The sequence below is a fragment of the Cibotium barometz genome, chromosome 43 (genome assembly GCF_041138505.1).
Source record: "Cibotium barometz isolate CiBa-2024 chromosome 43, ASM4113850v1, whole genome shotgun sequence".
NCBI lineage: Eukaryota > Viridiplantae > Streptophyta > Polypodiopsida > Cyatheales > Cibotiaceae > Cibotium > Cibotium barometz.
The window spans coordinates 12,780,718-12,799,236 of NC_141088.1; the positions used below are offsets into that span (position 1 = coordinate 12,780,718).

Sequence of the window (18,519 nt, forward strand, 5' to 3'; positions counted from 1 at the left end):
ACTGACTCCGGAGAGGCTATGCAGATACAAAGAGATGGAAATCCCAACCATTTGAGCTACCATAGCGGCGGTTTTTTTTTTTTGGGGGGGGGGGGGGGGGTCACTCCCCCGATGACACCACCTATCACCGAGAGGAGTGGAAGGTATTCCGTCCTAAGACCAGGAAAGCAAACTGTCATGGGAAAGCCTAAGACGCCACAGCCAAAGGGCCAGATGTTGGGTCAAAGCCATGCTACCACCTCGGAAAGAAGGCCTGGGCCATCCGCAATGCATCGGGGCTCAACTGCATGACTCTGTCCTATGCTACAAGCAAATCAAACTCATCTTGGTAGTATCCACGCCCCAATGGATGAATATCCATGATCTTTCCAGGCTCGCCAATAAGGCTTGCACTAGCAAAAGATCCCTAAACTATCCACATGCCAAGTGGCTACCCACAATTTTGCAGACCAAGGCGGAGGCCTCTAGGGAGGCAACTGTCCAAGCGAGGAGTTGGATGTCCACTTCTAAGCAGAAATGGCAAGGGACTGGCCTCGGTCAAGGATGATGGAGCGATTGTCATGGAGTCCCCTTGGAGGTGTGAAGCCCAGAAGATGCCAACATTCACCGAAGAGAAAAAAACAGCCCAAAAGCTGAAGACACCTGCCAAAGGAGAGGATAGGGTTGGGCAACAAAGGGCTCAAGTGGAGCGGGGCGGGGCGGCGGGGGGGCAAAGGCAAATGGCACAGGCAAAAGCGAGGGCTCAACATGGCAGGCGGGAGCTGGGGGCAAACCGGGCAGTTGGGAGGCGGAGGGTTGGCAGGAGCAAGGCAATGGCAAGGGCAACAGACGTGGGGAGCTTTAGCGCTCACGCTCGACAAAAAACTTTTCTTTGAAACCTCCAAACTTGCAAACTAAAATGAACTTTTCTAAGAAAACATAAAAGAAAACAAACACATCACACATTCAACACTCCAATACGAATGTTTTTCAAGGTGTGACCCTCTAATGAACACCATGCAATATTGGGTGTGTCCAATAGTTTGGAATCGAGTTTAAGCCCTAAGACTATTTCCTGGCAATGGCACCATAAATGTTCAGTTCGGTGTTTTACCTTGCCGATACAATGTTGTGGGGACTTCGTTGAGGAGCCACAAGTTGCAACTTCCCTTGTGGGTGTGCTAGCTCCTCGTCCAAATCACCTCTCTATTGAAAGCTCCACTGTTAATGGGGTATAAGTGTTTCCTTTGCCGTGATGGAAGCAAGAGAAGATCCCTACAGTCAGCTCTAATCAAGCTAGAGGATGAAAAGAGAAGCTGTAAGTAAGAAAGCCCAAGCTAAATCCAACTATCCATCAAGCTAAGCAAGATTCAACACAAAACATGCAAGAGAGTGAGTGAGGAGAAAAAGCGAGCTCACACACCATGTATTATCCAGCCGAGTCTAAAAATAGTCCTTAGCTCCATAGTCTCGCTTCCAACAAGTATATACATGGAGGTCTTTAGACTTCCCAATTTATCTATTAAGCTCCAATGCGGCCACTTTATAATTCCAGCGTAGAGTCCTCGAGACAGCTAGCACTAGACGGAGACACGCAATGTTGGTATGCCCAGGTGAGCACTTGGTTTAGTATGCATGGCACTCCCTCCATTCCAGTATAGCATAGAGGCACCCTCCTTTGCTCTCAGCCGCACAGAGCTGAACAGGGTCATCAGGAAGGACATCCTGAGACTGCACACAATACAGCACCAGTCGACTGCAGTGCGATCAGTCAGCCCCTCAAGTGCACAATTTTGAACTACTGTCCACTGTTGTACAGCCGAGAGCCTCTGACGTCACCCTGCTGCCCAACAGCATCCCGTCACCAAATGTCCCACAAAATGTTCTGAGCTGGTTGATATCTTCACTCCATACATTTACTTGGGTGTCACTTCTACTGGACTGAGAGCTTAGTCGGTTGGCAGCTACTGTGCAGATCACACGCTATGGCAGTGGTACTATCAAGTAGTGGGGCACCCTATAACCTCTCATTTGACTTTGAAAAAATTTGTGCGTGTGTGTGTGTGTGTGTGTGTAAAAAAGAGAGAGACAGAGAGGTCGCCCTACCTTTAATTATTGTTGATTAACCTAGTGAGATTAGAAAAAAGAACAAAGCCAGCATTCAGAAATACCACTAGAACGTAACTTTTGCAAGGTAGGGAAAAGAAAGGTTGTGAAGTTAACAACATGCAAGACCAACCGTGTTACTCCAAAGTGGCGAGCTTCATAGCCTACAGCAATAAGGCCTCCACCTTTCCATGGATTATATTGCACTACTCCAGTTGGCTTGCCTCGTAACTCAGGGTGTTTTCGTTGTTCCACTGCCCCCAAAAAAAAAAGGACAATCAACACGCATATATAATCAAGCCAATAGGCCATACAAGTTAATTTGTATAATTCATATAATAATTTTAAAAGTGACTTTTTTGAGAGTTTTGTACACTCCATTTTTAAATTTTATATTATTAGACTGAGCACAAAAAATAAGTATTCAAGTATAGAGTCTGATTATCGATGATTCAACATAACATCATTCTCAACCTCATACCTTCTACCCGAAGACACCAAGAGATGGCTTGTAGGCAGGAGACTAGAAGATCAGGCAGTGTACAAGGATCAGGTTGGTGGCTGTGCTGCTCTGCTTGCATATATTACAAAGATGGTACATGTGGTGAAGCATGACATGAAGTACATGTGGGTAAACATCAGAAGACATAGTTTTTGATGCAGCATATTACTTTCTCCCTCCCGGATCACCACACATTGGCACACATTAGAGAGAGTGCATCACCTTACCACCAAGATGGACTTCTGGCAACTAGGGGATGCATGCACTGCTAGCAGACAGGCACATGCATCTAAAACCTGATGCATGTCGCATTCCCTCCTCCTCTTTCAACAGACGATTAGAATGCTAGCTTCAACCATCCTCTCTTTCATGATTCTTCATGCCTTTGCAAAGCCTTCCCTCTAGAACAAGAACTAACCCTGCTAACCCCCAACCCACTCATGCCCCTCCATGAAGAGTATCAAATAGGGCTCACGTTGCCAACACTCTCTAATCTACCCTATAGACGGGCCCAGCAATCATGACATGCATGTGAGACCTACTTCAGGTGACATCCTCACACATGTCTGCGTGCTCCACCTCACAGTTTCTCCATCAAGTGACTAATATCTGTCCAAAGAGATGGCTGCCTAAAGCACCTTGAACTTCTTCTGAATTGACCACCTTGATTTCTGGTTTCACACAAGTAAACTCTACAAGGCTTTGCCTTAAAATATATACAGTGAGCCACACCCCCCTTCTCCGTACATGCTCCATACTGCCCTGAATGCTGCTCGGTGCTGTTTCTCATCTGCCCGAGCTGCCCATTCTGTTCTAAACACTGCATGTGCTGCCCTGAAGCTGATCATGCTGCCTTGAAGCTGCCTGGAACTGCCTGTAGGCCGCCCAAAAATTAATGGGAATGTTCACAGCTGTACACCACTTGTATGATGCTGCTTGGTAATGTCTACATGCTGCTCAAAAATCATTTTGAGCTGCCTCAAAATGAAGGTCACTGTTTGTTAATGTTCAGTACTTGTCTTGGCCACTTAGGAGTTGACAGGGCGGAGCTCTATTTTGTTGCCGATTGTTTAAAAAATAGGAAGAACTATTTATTTGGTGCCTAGCTTGGGTAATGCTGCATCGAGAGTCAATCAGCCTGGTAGATTGCCAATTGATGTCTCTAAAGCTATAGATGACATGTGCATCACATAGGTGAGTACCACAGGGACATGGATCTCGATTCTCAACATTAGGAAGCTAAGGGGCAAGTTTACAGGCAGGATCACAACTGATCAAGCCACGACCAAGTGCCCCAGTGTGGGGCCAATTGGACAACTCACCAGTTCGCAGTGCCAACTACGGGAAGAGGGGATTCTGAATCATCTGCAGCAATCAACAAATCAAAGAGCTTCAACCAATCAAGAAGTAAAATCAATTTGGGGCTTTTTTAATTTTCTGCAAAATCGTGCTTAATTAGAGCAATTAACCCTAGTTACTCCATCATTTTAAAAAATTAAGGGCACAAATCAAGCATTTAAGTGTTGCTATAGCATGCTAAAGCATCATTGATCAAAACCCCCTTGTTTGGAAACCCTAGTTTTTCAGGAGGCATTTTCTGTAAGGGATTACTCACTGGCATTGGAAACCCTCCTTTGCTAAGACCTTCCAAGATTCATAGCATATCATGGCTACCCACATGTTCATTGACAAATTTAATGGGAGAAAGTTTCCATACCTAGCAGACTAAACCAAAATTTAGTCTTATGAAGGAGAGAAGGACTTTCATTGAAGGAGAAGAGAAGATGCTCGAGACTGAAGATGTAGATCAAAAATCATCGAAGTTTAGGGGTCAAAGAGCCTTTGGCCTCATAGCCCTTGGCCTCTCTAATAATTTCATACACCATGTTGCAGATCTCCCAACCTCCAAAGAAGCCTATGAAAAGCTAGACAAGCTTTTTGGGGCTCACGCAAAGGACTCCGAAGTTTCTTTGCAGATAGACTTCTATGGTCTTTTGATGCAACCACATGACAGCTTTGATGCTCATGGGAACATGATGAAGTCCTTAATGAACTAGCTTGCACGTCTAAAGGTACAAGTTGAAGATTATGTGTCCCTCGCAATACTCATAAAGTCCATGCCTAAAGAGCTTTAAGGGAACCTCATCACCACACTGAAGAACCTGCCAAGTCTTACCTTGGAAGGGGTCATAGCCTCCTTAAGGAAGAAGAAAGGAAGATAAAAAAAAAAGCGGAGGGGGACAGGAAGAATCATGGAGAGAAGGACTGCTATGCCAAGAAGCCTTGTAAACATTATGGAAAAACAAACTACAATGAGAACAATTGCTTTCACAAGAAAGTAGAGACCAATGTCACACAAGAAGAAGAAGAAGCCTGCAAAGAAGTTGCAAACTTTGCACAGTATGAAGACTCATGGGTCTTTCAAAGATCTACAACACAGAATGTGGCTTGACTACAATTGTACTCTACTCCATGGACAGAACCAGGCACAACTTCTAGTGAAACTATGTCATAGACATAGATTTATCCAAAAAAGTGTGTGAACTAGGATAACACGTGAGGGGAGTGTTAGAGAACAAGCCTTATCTAAGTACAAAAAGAGTAAATGTGTGTGAACAACCTCTAAAAGGGCAACATATGTATGAGTGTGTGTGTTAACCCACTCTTAGAGTAGTGCACATAAATATCTAGAGATTATACCTGTATTGTTACATGCAGAAGCTCTGGGAGTCTTCATTCAGTACTTATAGTCCGAAGCACTGCATAGGAACTCTTGATGCAAGAACAATCAACATAGACACAGAGAGGAGAGAGAGAGATGGTTGTATATTCAATATATTGAATTCATATGATACAAAAAGGTGTATATGTATGTACAAATCCCATGGCCTTTGGCCTACCCAAAAGGGTGACTAATGACCTAATTCCTATCTAGGACCTATCTCCATATGGGAGAGAGCTGAATGAATGACTATATGGCTTAGCCTTTTATAGGCTCCCAAACACCTAATAAGTTGGCTGACCAGCAATCAATCGGCCTACATATGCTATAAGGTGTTGCTGACCACCATCATAACATGTTGCAAAATGGCCAATTGGTTCTGAGGCCTTCCGGTGCATACTTGAGCCTGTGTTTATCTGCTGCCCACCAAGTATTACTTGGATTAGGCATGTCCATGTGCATGCACATGGCATCCCCTCCTGCTAAACTTGATGATCCTTTGAACTTGGATGACTGTCATCATCCCTTTGCCTCCACATGGACTCCCAAACTTGTCATCCTTTCCTTCCTGGAAACCTTTTCAATGAAAACCTTGCTCTGTCTCTGATTCCACTCCAAATCTGGTGTAGAGATCTATGCATCTGTTCCACTTTGTCCCCTTGCCTTCTTGCCTTGTCCCTAAACACAAACATGAATCCTTCTTCTTGAAACTGATCATGGTACCCTTGGCTCTGCCTCTTGGATGAACATCATCCACAACTCCATAAAAACCTTCCTTGAAAGCCCCAACTGGCTACCGACTCTCATGAAACCCTTCTCTTGGGTTTCCCTAACACGAACCAGCTTCTGAGGGTCTTGACACATTCTGAGTTACTCTCCTTGGACCTATGCAGTTTTTCTGGGACACTTTCAGCACTTAGCCTTGCTGAGCCTGATGCACATACAATGTTGCATGGTCACCACACTACCAAAAGATCAAGACGCGGGTGACGGTTTCATCCATGCGCGATGCAATAAGGGCAGGTGGGACATAGGCAGCAACGATACCTTAAAATCAGCCTGAAGCTCTGATACCAATGTTACATGCGGAAGCTCTGGAAGTCTTCTTTCAGCCCTGAGTACTGCCTAGAAACTCTTGATTCAAGAACAATCAACATAGACAAAGAGAGGAGAGAGAGAGATAGCTGTGTATTCAGTATATTTATATGATACAAAAAGGTGTATATTACATGGTCTTTTGGCCTGCCCAAAAGGGTGACTAATGACCTTCTAATTCCTATCTAGGACCTATCTCTGTATGGGAAAGAGATTAATGAATGACTACATGGCTTAGCCATTTATAGGCTCCCAAACACCTACTAAGCTGGCCAACCAGCAATCAGCCTACATATGCTGTAAATTGCTGCCGACCACCATTATAGCATGTTGCAAGTGGCCGATTGGTTCTGCGTCCTATGGGTTGCCTTCGGGTCATACTTGAGCCTATGTTTATCTGTTGCCCACCAAGGATTAGCCTTGGATTAGGCATGTCATGGGTGCATGCACGTGACATGTACTGACCTAAGCAGTGGTGTCATGCAGGAGAGGCTCTAAGATAAGTGTTTCTCGGATGGGACTGCAAGGAGGCTTGAAGGCTCTTCCAGGATCGTCGCTCACCGACCCCGTTCACCTCACCCGACATATGGCATGCATACGCCACCTCCCTTTACCACGTCCCCGGACAACCACCTTTCCCCACCCTCCTAAGCCTCGCCCCCCCACTCCTCCTCTTTCCACTTGAGCATGGTGAGAGATGCTATTGACAAGATGTAGAATGAGAGAGCACAAGATCATGACAGGCTAATTGCCAACGAGCACTTCTCACATGCAAGGGATGTATTGGCTCCACTTCTAGTTCATATGTTTAACAAGGCCCCATGCGAGGGTTTCCCCGACAATTGGTCTTCTACTATCATTGTGCCCATTCTCAAAGTAGGTGACCACATGGATCCCGTGAACTACAAGACTATTATGATTGGTCACACATTGGCCAAGATTTATGGATCGATCTTGGAGCATGAGCTTAGCAGATGGGCCGAAGCGCAAACACGAGAGCACCAGGGCAAGCAGGTTTCCGGCCAATCAGAGTCCACATCTGCAAGGTCTGGGTCAATATGCCACTTCCGAGAAGCAGCGGCCACTACCCGTATCCTCTGAAAGATGCCCTCTGCAACCAAAGGCGACTCCACCTCCACTCTCTGAAGTCTGCCCTCATCCTGGATCTCATAGTAGAGGCATCTGCCATCCTCAGTGCAAGCTCTGACAGCAATCAGGATCTCCAACTGTGTAAAGGCTCCCATCCACCGTGGGGCCACGGGCTCGAGAGGCGTGAACCACTCCTCTGTGAGTGCCTCTTGAATGTCATCCCTCATAATCAACCCCCCTCTGAAGTGACTCAGCCTCTCCACCTGGATCTCCTCTGGGAGACTGCAAAAGGCCTGCCAATCTCCAAAACTACGTGCTAGGCCTGCCGCCAATGGTCCCCAGGCTAGACACGGCTGAGAACCCAGCATATGACCCTGCTCTGTGCGAACCGCTGGGCTCCAGATGAGCGGTTGTCTCGCCCGCTCCTCATCACAAGAAGGAGGTCTCTGAGAGAGCCCCGGTCTCAGCAACTCCCAAGCTCTCAGGATGCTCAAGGCAAATCTGTCCTCCCATCCTCTACTAAGGCTTGTCCTCCTCATCTCTATGAAGATCCATCGTATCTCTGGTGCCCAAGTGCCCCCTGCTGGGGGAGCCCAAGCCTGCAGCCGCTGCAAAAGAAGCTCTTTCCAAGGCTCAGCGCCTGGAAGCAGCCCCCGAACAATCAACTCGATCTATAATGCCCAAGCCTCCCTGGGCCAACGGAAGTGTAATAACTGCCCAAGCAACCTTTGTCGGGCTGGCTGACCATCCCGCCCAGACCAAAGAAAGTTCCTGATCAGCCTCTGTACCTAGCTGATACAAGAGCTCGAGAAGATCCAGTAGGACGTAATGTAACACATGGTCGCTAAAAGCACCTGATTTGCCACCACCACCCTCCCAGCCAAGGATAGTCGAGCTGTACTCCAATACAAAAGCTTCTTCCGAATGCTCAGAAGAAGCGGGGCAATCTGCTGCTCAGGTGACAAATCTAGTCCAATATGGCATCCCAAATATCGCACTGCTGTGCCGGGAGGACTCAATCTAAAACCCGGGTCTGGGCTCCATGCCGGAGTGGGAGCGCTACTGATCCGTCTTGCGCCAATTGATCAATGCGCCCGAAGCTGCACTAAAAACTTGGAGCGACTGCTCTGCCCGCTGAAGATTGGCCTCCTGGCCATGCAAAAATAAACCCGTGTCATCAGCAAACTCAGCATCGAGCAGGTCCTCCCCCCGGACTGGGAGCTAGAGTCCTCTCAAACCAACCTCCTCTGCCGTCAGATACATGCTCATAGCCTCAGCAAAGAAGAGAAAAAGAAACGGGGGGAGAGGACACCCCTGACGAACTGATCTGGTCAACTCAAAACTCGGCCCCCGTCCTCCTGCAATCAGCACCTGGCTACGAGCTGTGGAATATAGAGCCGCCACCCCTCGAATCCAACCTGGCTCAAAGCCCAGGCGAAGCATAGTGCCCTCTAAGAAACCCCAATCGACTCTATCGTATGCCTTCTCAAAATCGAGAAGCATCACGACCAAGTAATCCTGTCTGGGTAGCATGAATCAGCTCCCCCAGGAAGGGCTGGATCCTCAAACTCAAGGCCTTTGCTAAGACCTTGTAGACAGTATTGAGGATCGTAATAGGTCTCCAATGCCGAGTATCATTTGATACTCCCTCCCCCTTGGGGATAAGAAAGATCGAGCCCTCTGAAAAGCTCTGTGGCATCACCCCAGTGTCCAAAACATACTGAAAGCCCCTGCGGAGGCCTAGCCCCAAAAGGTCCCAATAGCGCATAAAAAAGACAGGCGTCAATACGTCCTCCCCGGGGCAACGATGGCGCGGAAGGACCCTCAAGGCCTCAGCAAGCTCAACCTCTGAGAGAGGCTCACCCAGAACTCTACACATGGGCCCACACAGTCTGTCTGCAAGCATCCCGAGCCTCAGTGGCTCGCTCCGCTGAAAGCAGGTCTCTATAGAAACCAGTGGCAATGGCTCTGGTCTCCCCGAGCTCAGTAGCTACCGATCCGTCCGGCCTCCCAAGCTGGCGGACTCCTGCTTGAGCATGGCGGGGTCCAGTAATCTCAAAAAACTCCCCAGTCACTCTATCACCAAGCTGCGTTCACTAAGAGGCTTGGCGACGATAGTAAAACTCATGCCTCTGCTCCTCTGCCTCTCTAACCTCCTGGCGTGCCTGGCTCAGCTGGGACGCCACCCACTTACATGTAGGCTGCTGCTCCTGAAGGCGCTGAAGCGAAGCGAGGCTACGTCTCAGTCGACGCTCCCGCTCGCAAGTCTCTCCCAGCCGTGTCAAGGCTGCAGCGTGCAAAAAAGAGCTGAGCTCGATGAGTCCCTAGGCACACTGGCCTGCTACATCCTGGTCAGAGCTCTGACTATCATGCCATATCCTCTCAATGTCCTCAGCGAGCCTAGGATCTGTAAGTATCCTCTCTGGGATCCTCAACTGCAAGCTGGTCTTCCGTGTCCTCTCCTCAAGTGTCAAAATAACTGGCGCATGGTCTGAAAAAGAGGTGCCAGCGAGAATGCCAACGGAGCCCCCTCGCTCCCCTAACCTGTCGCCCACATAGAAGTGATCAATTCGTGATAGATTAGTCCCTCCCTGCCGGCGATCCGACCAAGAGAAACTAAGACTGTCCTGAGAGCAGGAGAAGGCCTCATGCTGCCATGCATCAGTGATCCTCAGTGTCATGCAAAATCGCTCCCAAGCTGCAAGCTCCGTACCGTGCACTGTATCATGACTGCCTCCCACCCTATCGGCCGGGTCCTCAAGCATGTTGAAGTCTCCCCCGACACACCAATGTGCTTCCTCTGGCAATGCATCCGTAACCTGGGTCCAGAACTCTGCTCTGGCACTAGCATGGTTGGGCGCATAGACATTGAGCACGCCAAAGAGCTCATCATGCGTCTGCGTCCTCAGAATGACATACTGTGCTCTACCAGGCACAATGATCCCGCGATCCACAATGGCCTGCCGCCATACATCCGCAATGACCATACATACTCCTCCTTGCCCACCCAAGGGGCAAAACCCTGCTGCAAACCAAAAGGTGTCCCATCTACCAGGCATCACCGAACCATATCTCCGGATCCTGCTCTCACCCAAATGGTGCTCCTGCATCATCAAAATATCAATACTGCCCCCAACCAGGCATCTCTAAAGCTCCTGCCTCAAGCAACCACGATAACGTATATAATGTGCGCCGCCAAGGCCCTGTACATTCCATGAGATGATCCTCATAGATGACCTGCTGAGGTGGATGCTGTCTCAGCCGTACAGCGGGCCTTCGCAAGCGGCTTGGATGGAGAATAGTCCCCATCCAAGCGGCTACGAATCAGCCCACCCGGTGTGCTGCAAGAAACTCGCATCAGGCACCAGTGGCTGTCCCATGGCGACTACCTCACGCTCAAACAGAGCAACCTCGTGTATGCATACATATCCAGGGTCGTGTGCTAAGTCTGCCACTATGCGAACGACCAAATGTCGAATCCCTGAGGCATCCACACTCCCAGGATCAAAGAAAAAATGAGCCAACTCCCATAGTCGGCCTATCACATCTGTCACCTCCAGATCGCTCACATGGTGAGAAAACTCAACTGCCTGAGTCTTCAAAGTGCTAAGAGCAAGCTCCAGAGTCCACTCCCGGTCGCATGGGCCACAGAGAGGGAATGAGAAGGCCACCGCTGAATCAAGTGCCTCCTCCCCGCGGGCCGAAGGTATCACTACATGAACTCCGATGGGTGCTGGCTCATGGGGGCCCTCTGCTCCAAAAAGCCGTGTGAAGGAGTAATCAAAAGCCTCTGAGCGTTGTCTAGTGTCGAGACGACTCAGCCGACTGCGGATAGAGGATATCCGTGAAGCCCGAATCGGCATGGTAAGTCTCCTCTGCAGCGGTGCTCCAGCAAGGTCGGTGCTCAGAGCCTTCCGGACTGCAAGTGAACGCCAGGGGATTGCCAGGGCCTCCCGGGGAGCTGAGGCGAGGGGGGGGGGGAGGAGGGGGGGGAGAAGGGGGTGGAGAAGGAGCCGCTGCCGAAACCGGGGCGGGGACGGGAGGAGGCGAAGGTGGAAGCGAGGCGGGAAGGGGGGACGGGGGAGGGGGGGGTGGGGCGAAGGAGGGGGTGCTGGCATCTCCTGGTCCTCAGTCAACGCTGGGGTCTCCTCCTGGAGGGGAGCAAAGCTGTTCCTCACGGGAACCCAGTGATGCTGAGACTGTGGCTGCTGTTGCATCAGTCTCTGGGCGTGCTGCTAGGGTTGTCTCCCTCGACGGCGCCCCTGTCCAGGCTGCCACTCCGAGGTCTCTGTAGGCTGAGCAGGTGTCCCGGAGGCTGCCTACCGAGCCGCATCTGTGGGCGGGCCATCAGAGGCCTGCTCTGCTGCGGTGAAGGTCGGGGTCTCTTGCGAGGGCAGGCCTTGGCCAGGTGGCCGACCTGTCTGCAAATAAAGCACTGGTTCGGGAGCCCCGAGAACTCCACTCTCTGATCAATCCATCCCCCCCCATCCTAGGTAGCTGAATGACCTTCGGAAGGGAGGAGATGTCAGGAACCAAAACTCTGACTGAAGGTAGCCCAGCTGCTCTAGCCACCACTGAAGCTGCTGTGGGGCCAGTCTCGAGCACCGAGCCCACCAGTGCTCCTAGCCTCGAAAGGAGCGGAAGGTACTCGCGGCGGAGTCTAGGGAAGCAAACTGTAACATGGAAAAGGCGCTCCCCTGCTCGGCCGCTGCTGGGTCAAAGCCATGCTGCCAAGGTCTGAAGAATGCCCGAGCGCCCCTGATGTCAAGGGGACTCATGGCTAGGACCTGGGCCACGCTCTGGGCTGTCTCGAACTCGATCTGGTAGTGTCCACAGCCCAATAGCTGAACGTCCAGGATCTTGCCCACATCTGCAAGAAGGCAGGCCTGGAGAAGATCCCGGATCTCCCCTCTGCTGGGGCGAGTGCCGACTATACGGCAGATGGTGGAATGTGCCTGGATGCGTTCCACCTCTGCGGTGAGGCTCGCTTCCTCTTCTGGCGAAAGAGAAAGCCTGATGGGGGTATCCTCAGGGGCGGGCGAGGAGACTGCGGAAGAGTCCCTCTAAGGTGGGGCGGGAGGAGCCTCCATCAGAGTCTGAAGCTATGGCGAAGGCAGAGCGAATGCGGAGAGACCTGCAAGAACCGAGCTGCACACAAAGGGCGGAGGGGGAAGGCGGAAAGTAAAAAAAAGGAAAGAACCCCCAAGGGGCGGAAAAAACCAGAAAGAAGGGGGGGGGGGGTAAGGCGGCGAAGAAAAAAACCCTAGGGGGGGGGGGGGGGGGCGGAAGCAACGCGAAAGGAGGGGTGGGGGGAAAGAGAGGGCTGGCGGAGGGGGGGACGGGGCGCTGAAGAGGGGAGGGGGGCGCGAAGGCGAGAAGATGGGGGCGGGCGCTTCAGCGCAAGAGAGCCAGCGGAGGGGGGGCACATAAGCGAGGGCAGGCGGGGGGGGGGGGGGGGGAAGGGCGCGTGGGTGGGTGGGAAGGGGGAAGGGCGTGCAGGCAGCGCGAGCAGGGGGGGAGAGCGGGAGCTTCAGCGAGCGGGTCTGGCTCTTGCTCTAGTATGTGTTGTGTTTGTTTCAGCCGCCCATATCTCTTCCTACTAGTGTTGGCATACATGCAGTCATCACTGCCTACACCTCCTTTGGGTCCTACGTATGGGTTCTACCCATCCCAGTTATCTTTCAACACTATGCCCTCTAGCACTGCGGTACCACCCAGCATTCTAGGGTATCAAGTGGTTTACCAACCCATCTCTGGCACTGGTGTTTTTCCCAATTATATGTCCTCTCCAAGGTTTGTCCCTCAACCAGGTATTCCACCTATGCTGAGTACCCAAAACTTTATTCCATCTTATGGAGCACCCTCGACAAGTCCTTCACCCATGCCTGGTCCTGGTGGACTGTCTGGTTTCCCTCCTCAACACTTACACTCTGGATATGGACACCAGCCTTCCTAGACTCCCCCACCATCTTCCTTTCATGTTTCTATGTCCAGAAATGCTTTCACAGAAAATACTCGTTTTAACGGATCTAATTATACAACCTGGGCTAATCTTATGGAACAAGTTTTCACTTCCCAAGGTTCTTGGAACCTAGTAAAGGGATTTGAACCAAAACCCCACCCTTCCCTAGTTCCTCCTGAAGTCATCAGCCATTGGGAAGCTAGAAATGCCACTGCTATAGTGGAGCTCATGCAAGGCCTTTTGCCCGAGTTCCATTCACAACTCCAACAGTTCCCCTATGTCTCTGACAAATGGGCACACCTTGCAGAGAGAGATGCCGCACGTGATCGTACGCGTCGCATTGATCTTGAGCATCAAATTCAAAGTTTCTCTATCAAAGAAGGGGATGACTTGACCGTCAAAGTTGCTGAATATCAGCACCTTAATGCCGAGTTTGCCACCACTGGTTCTGCCAAGTCCCAGGAAGATCAGGTTATCACTTTACTAAACAAGCCGCCTAGCTTCTTTACTTTTGTCACACAGACCATTAGTTTAGAACCTATGCCTAACCTATATGAGTGTGAGTGCCAACTCTTGCGCTTCGCTCGGTTGCATGACCAATTTCATCCCAAGAAGTCATCCTCTTCCTCCACTCAAGAGGGGCCCTTGTGTCCAATACCACCTTTACTCAAAAAGGACAACAAGGGAAAGGGAACAGCAACTTAGGAAATCAGGGCAAACTTCTCGGCAACAACATTGATTCCAAAAATCCTGCCTCAACACCCATTCCCCACTGGTAAAATATTCCCGAAAAGAATAGATTTTGCACTTATTGCCAAATACTTGGACATGTTGATGATGAGTGTGTTTTTAAAGCCAAGGAAAATAGAGGCAACACCTCCGGCCCCACTACCTCCACCCGCCAAAACAACCAAGGTGGTAGCAATGCCCCAAATTGGCGATCCAGAGGGGGTAGCAATCCAGCACCTACTCTACCAAGCTCTCCTCCAAGGACTCAGCAACAAGGGAATGGTTCTACTTGGCTGCGTTCCTCCCAGTGGCAAGCCAATAGTCAGGTTGCTCAAGCCCCACCTTCCTAGTCAGTTTCTTTCACCACTCCTGAAGAGATGTCTGGCTGGTCTTCCCTTACACCTCATCCCGGCCCCTCGACCAATATTGCTCAGGTCACATTTAAGGTTGATTCTAGCCACTACTCCAAAAAAAAGAAGAAACAAAGGCCTAAACGAGGCCATCCGCAGGGGAAAGCCTCTACCCTCATTCAGATTTGTCAGTTACCTGACAATCCCTCTGTGCCCATCATTGAGGCCCATCCAACTCTTCCCTGTGGTCATCCTGTCACTTGGGTAGTTGACAGTGGAGCTACTCACCATATGGCACGCAATGCTGGCATTTTCATCTCTCAACGTCCCGTTAAGAGAGAAGTTCGATGTGGCAACAACATAATGATGAATAGTGAGGGTTCAAAGTCGAAAAAGAGTTGTTTTTCTACACTTATTAATTTATAGTATTTATTTATTTCATTTTTAGTCCCCACAAGGGCCTCCAGGCACGGCCCCTCGACGGTACGTCCACGGTTCACGGATTTCTCTCGGATGTGTGTCAATGATCCATGGGCACAAGCTCCTCCCACGTGATGGTGCTGAGCCTGCCATTGGTAATCAAAAACGAGTAGAATGCTGAGTACTAAGAGGGCAAATGCGACAGCAACGTTATGGCCATGTCCTTCGATGATATCTCCTTCCCAGCCTGAAGAACTTCTTGCTGAAGAGCCTGCAGCTTGTTAATGTGCTCCCGCATCGTCGATGACTTTGCAGGGTTCATAACCCGCATCTGTACTTCCAAGGAAATCCTCTTCATGGGCGATACCCTGTTACAAAGAGAAGCCAAATGCTGCCATACCTCTGCCCCAGCGTCATATGCTTTATATGATTGATTACTTGTGGTGTGCAATTGAGGAAGATGAATGAATGGACCCTGGCATTGACACGATCCCACAACTGTGCCTGTGCCTCCCGGTCCTTACGAATCGATGATAACTCCCCTTCCTCTACCTCCGGCCGTGGAACCCCAACAACAATGAAATCAGCAAGGTCATAAGACTCCAGAATAGATTCCATCATTACCTTCCAGATGCCGTAGTTATTCCCGTCCAACTGACGGTCCACTAGGAACGTGGGGAGTGTCGGGATCTTCACATGTCTCTCAGCCATCTCTAACAAATCTGCCATTGTGGGGATGTAATCTGAAAAAGGGGTGGGTGGGTGGGAACAAAGAAGAACTTAACCTGCAAATGGCTGTCCAGCAAATCAGCCCGTCGTCCTCTTGCTTCTCCTCTTCCCGAACAGTCCACCAATCAGCAACACAACAGTCCCCCTCTTGCTCACACAAATCCCAAGAACTATCAAGAGCCTAGGGCTCTGATACCATGTCAGAATATGTAGCGGAGATGAAGGTCGTCCTGATATCTATTTTATGTCAGTATTTCAATGCTCCTAAGGGGCCACATTGGAGTTCAGCAATGAGGGTTGTTCGCTATCTAGCAGGTACCTTTGTATAGACTTCACTACAGTCGTGGGATCACCTTGCGTGGTTACACGGACTCCGACTGGGCTGGTGATCTCGATTCCCGACGTTCTCATGGAGGTTATTTGTTCTCCGTCGGATCTGCCCCTTTCTCTTGGTCTAGCAAAAAGCAAGACACCGTTGCAGGTTCTTCAGCAGAAACCGAATACTGGGCCCTCTATGACGCCACCACTCAGGCTATGTATCTTCATCAGCTTCTTTCCAACATACGCGTCCCCATCGACACCACCTCTACGATCTTCGTCGACAATCAGAGTGCGATTGCCCTTGCTGGCAACCCTATTTTTTCTAACCGTACCAAGCATGTGGGTGTTCATTTTCACTTTACCACGGAACAGGTTGAGCTTGGTACCATCCGACTCCAGTACATTTCCACAGCAGACAACCATGCAGACATCCTTACGAAGTCCGTCAACCGCCCCATTCTCGAGCGTCTTCGCAATCAGATCGGCATCGGTCCACCGATAACTACATAACCATCATGATCGGCAATATCTTGGCAAAGCTCTATGGATCTATACTTGAGTCTGAGCTTAGCACACTAGCAAAGAGAGAGGGATACACGACGCCGGGGTAGGCAGGATTCAGGAAGACCTTCTCCACGGTGGATCACATATTCACGCTTCGGGCTATCATTGAGCAAGCCAAGGTAGATGGCAGCCGACTATATTGCTACTTTGTGGACTCTCGTTTGAATAGAGTTCGCACCTCGAGCACCTATTGTTCTTCTTCCATGCCTCTCTCTCAAAACCCTAGCACATAGGCACAAGTGTTCTACATTCTGTTTCTGCTTCTCATTCACCTCACCTCAGCTCACCTCAGCTTCACCTTCTTCTTTCTCTCTCTCCTCACTTTTTCCTTCTTCTTCCTCGTTCTCTTTATACTCATCTTCCTCCTCCCTTCAATTCCTCCTCCAATTTCCAAATCACTTCTTAGTACTAGGGCATAAATTTAAGGTATTGCTTTGAAGTTTTAATTCAATTTTCAAGCCTCAATGCATTGTATATGTTTTCTTAGTAATTTAAATCAGCCCGTGTTGTGAGCTCTAATTTGTAAAGGGTCAAAATCATTACAATAGCATAGATGATAATGGCTTACAAGCACGGGAAGGTAATGTTTTCAATAGAGAAATGGGTGTGGTTGATCATTGATTTGTCTCCAAACTTGCAAATCCAACAATCTCTAGAGATATAGAGATTCCCTTACACATGAAGTGGACACCACAAGTTTGTACGAGTTTGTGGATAATTTATATCGAGCCCACCATCGTATTATCCACACACAATTAGTCACGTGACTTTATATCTCTATATCCACATGTTAATCATGTCGCGCTAGTTAGTTTGGTTGATGTTTCTTTTACATGATCTAGTTAATTTATTTAAAAAGAAAAATAGCAACAATTTAAGACAGGTTGCTTCACACAAAATTTCTACCTGTAAACAATACTTTACCTATACTTAGTTAGTAGTAGTAAGGTTATTTCACATGACATATGGAAACTATATTTGTGGTATGTATGATGCATTGGTCTCACAGGACCTGGGGGCTTTGTATGGAAGTTAATGAGCATGTGAATGTATAGCTCCATCTCTAAGTATCCGAGGTTTCTTTCTCTAATTGAAGCTCCTCATAGAAGGCTTTGAAGTACAATCAGAGAAATGATAAAGGCAGCAGATTACCTTGAACGTAGAAGCAATCGAGGTCGACGTGGGCGATGACACGGGTTTCCGAGGGCTCGGGTCGAGCCACTGGCATCTTGCGTGAACTACTTCTACGCACTGCACATTCCACAAGTTACAACTCGCGCCCAACACACACACGCACGCACACAAACCCTCGCCCTTGATTTTGCCTGCCCACGGGGTTCCAAACCAACAAATGAGGGGATTTCTTGGGCTGTAGTGGGAACATCCCAACCGAGCATGGCCTGTACCTTTTCAGGATCTAGGACACACACACACACAATGCACCTAGGAAAATGCCTCCTCGAGTTTTAGTAATAGTTGGATAAAACTCTGATGAAAATGCTTGTTCAAACTGGGGTTCGATTCCGCCCACTAGCCACAAAGAGATGTTGAATGGGTAGCCAACCCCACGCTAACTTGTTGCTTCGGCAGCAAGAGCCATCTCGATTACTACAGATCAACCTATCTAATGGGAATTTGAAAATGCTTGTTCAAACTTTGCCATTTCGCCTTCAAAAAGGATTACTATAACATCCAGTAAAAATAGTTCTCCCGAACACACAAGATGTCAAGCACTTCCGATCATCTTTACTAGAATATGATTTCCTTCCACTCACATGTCATCAAAGGATGCAATTCCCTCCCATTGTCGATAGCTTGCATGTCTATCCCTCCCTCCTCGATGGCCCGTTATCGTCATGACGCTCCTAACTATTGCCTCCACCTCCTTTCCATGGACACTTTGTATCCCCAAGGCATGTCACTGCATCAACGGAGGTGTCTACAATACATC

General features: G+C 49.3%; 1 protein-coding gene across 11 annotated transcripts in view; it reads right to left on the reverse strand.

The window, feature by feature from the left end:
* The window catches only part of LOC147613543 (DNA polymerase eta-like), a 102,761-nt gene extending 84,734 nt beyond the window's left edge, over positions 1–18,027 (reverse strand). For 6 of the 11 annotated variants that reach the window (XR_015263212.1, XR_015263210.1, XR_015263211.1 and 3 more), the window contains exons 1-2: positions 17,721–18,027; positions 2,219–2,339 (exon numbers count right to left, since the gene is read on the reverse strand). Coding sequence is in view for 3 of the 11 variants with exons in the window: in XM_086781521.1 (XP_086637647.1) it covers positions 2,219–2,339; positions 17,721–17,796 (197 nt within the window). In the remaining 8 variants the exon portion in view is untranslated. Of the gene's footprint in view, positions 1–1,093; positions 1,255–2,205; positions 2,342–17,720 lie in introns of those variants that run through there. The other 5 variants (XR_015263213.1, XM_086781526.1, XM_086781522.1 and 2 more) reach the window with 5 other exon arrangements.
* Positions 18,028–18,519: the final 492 nt, after the last annotated feature.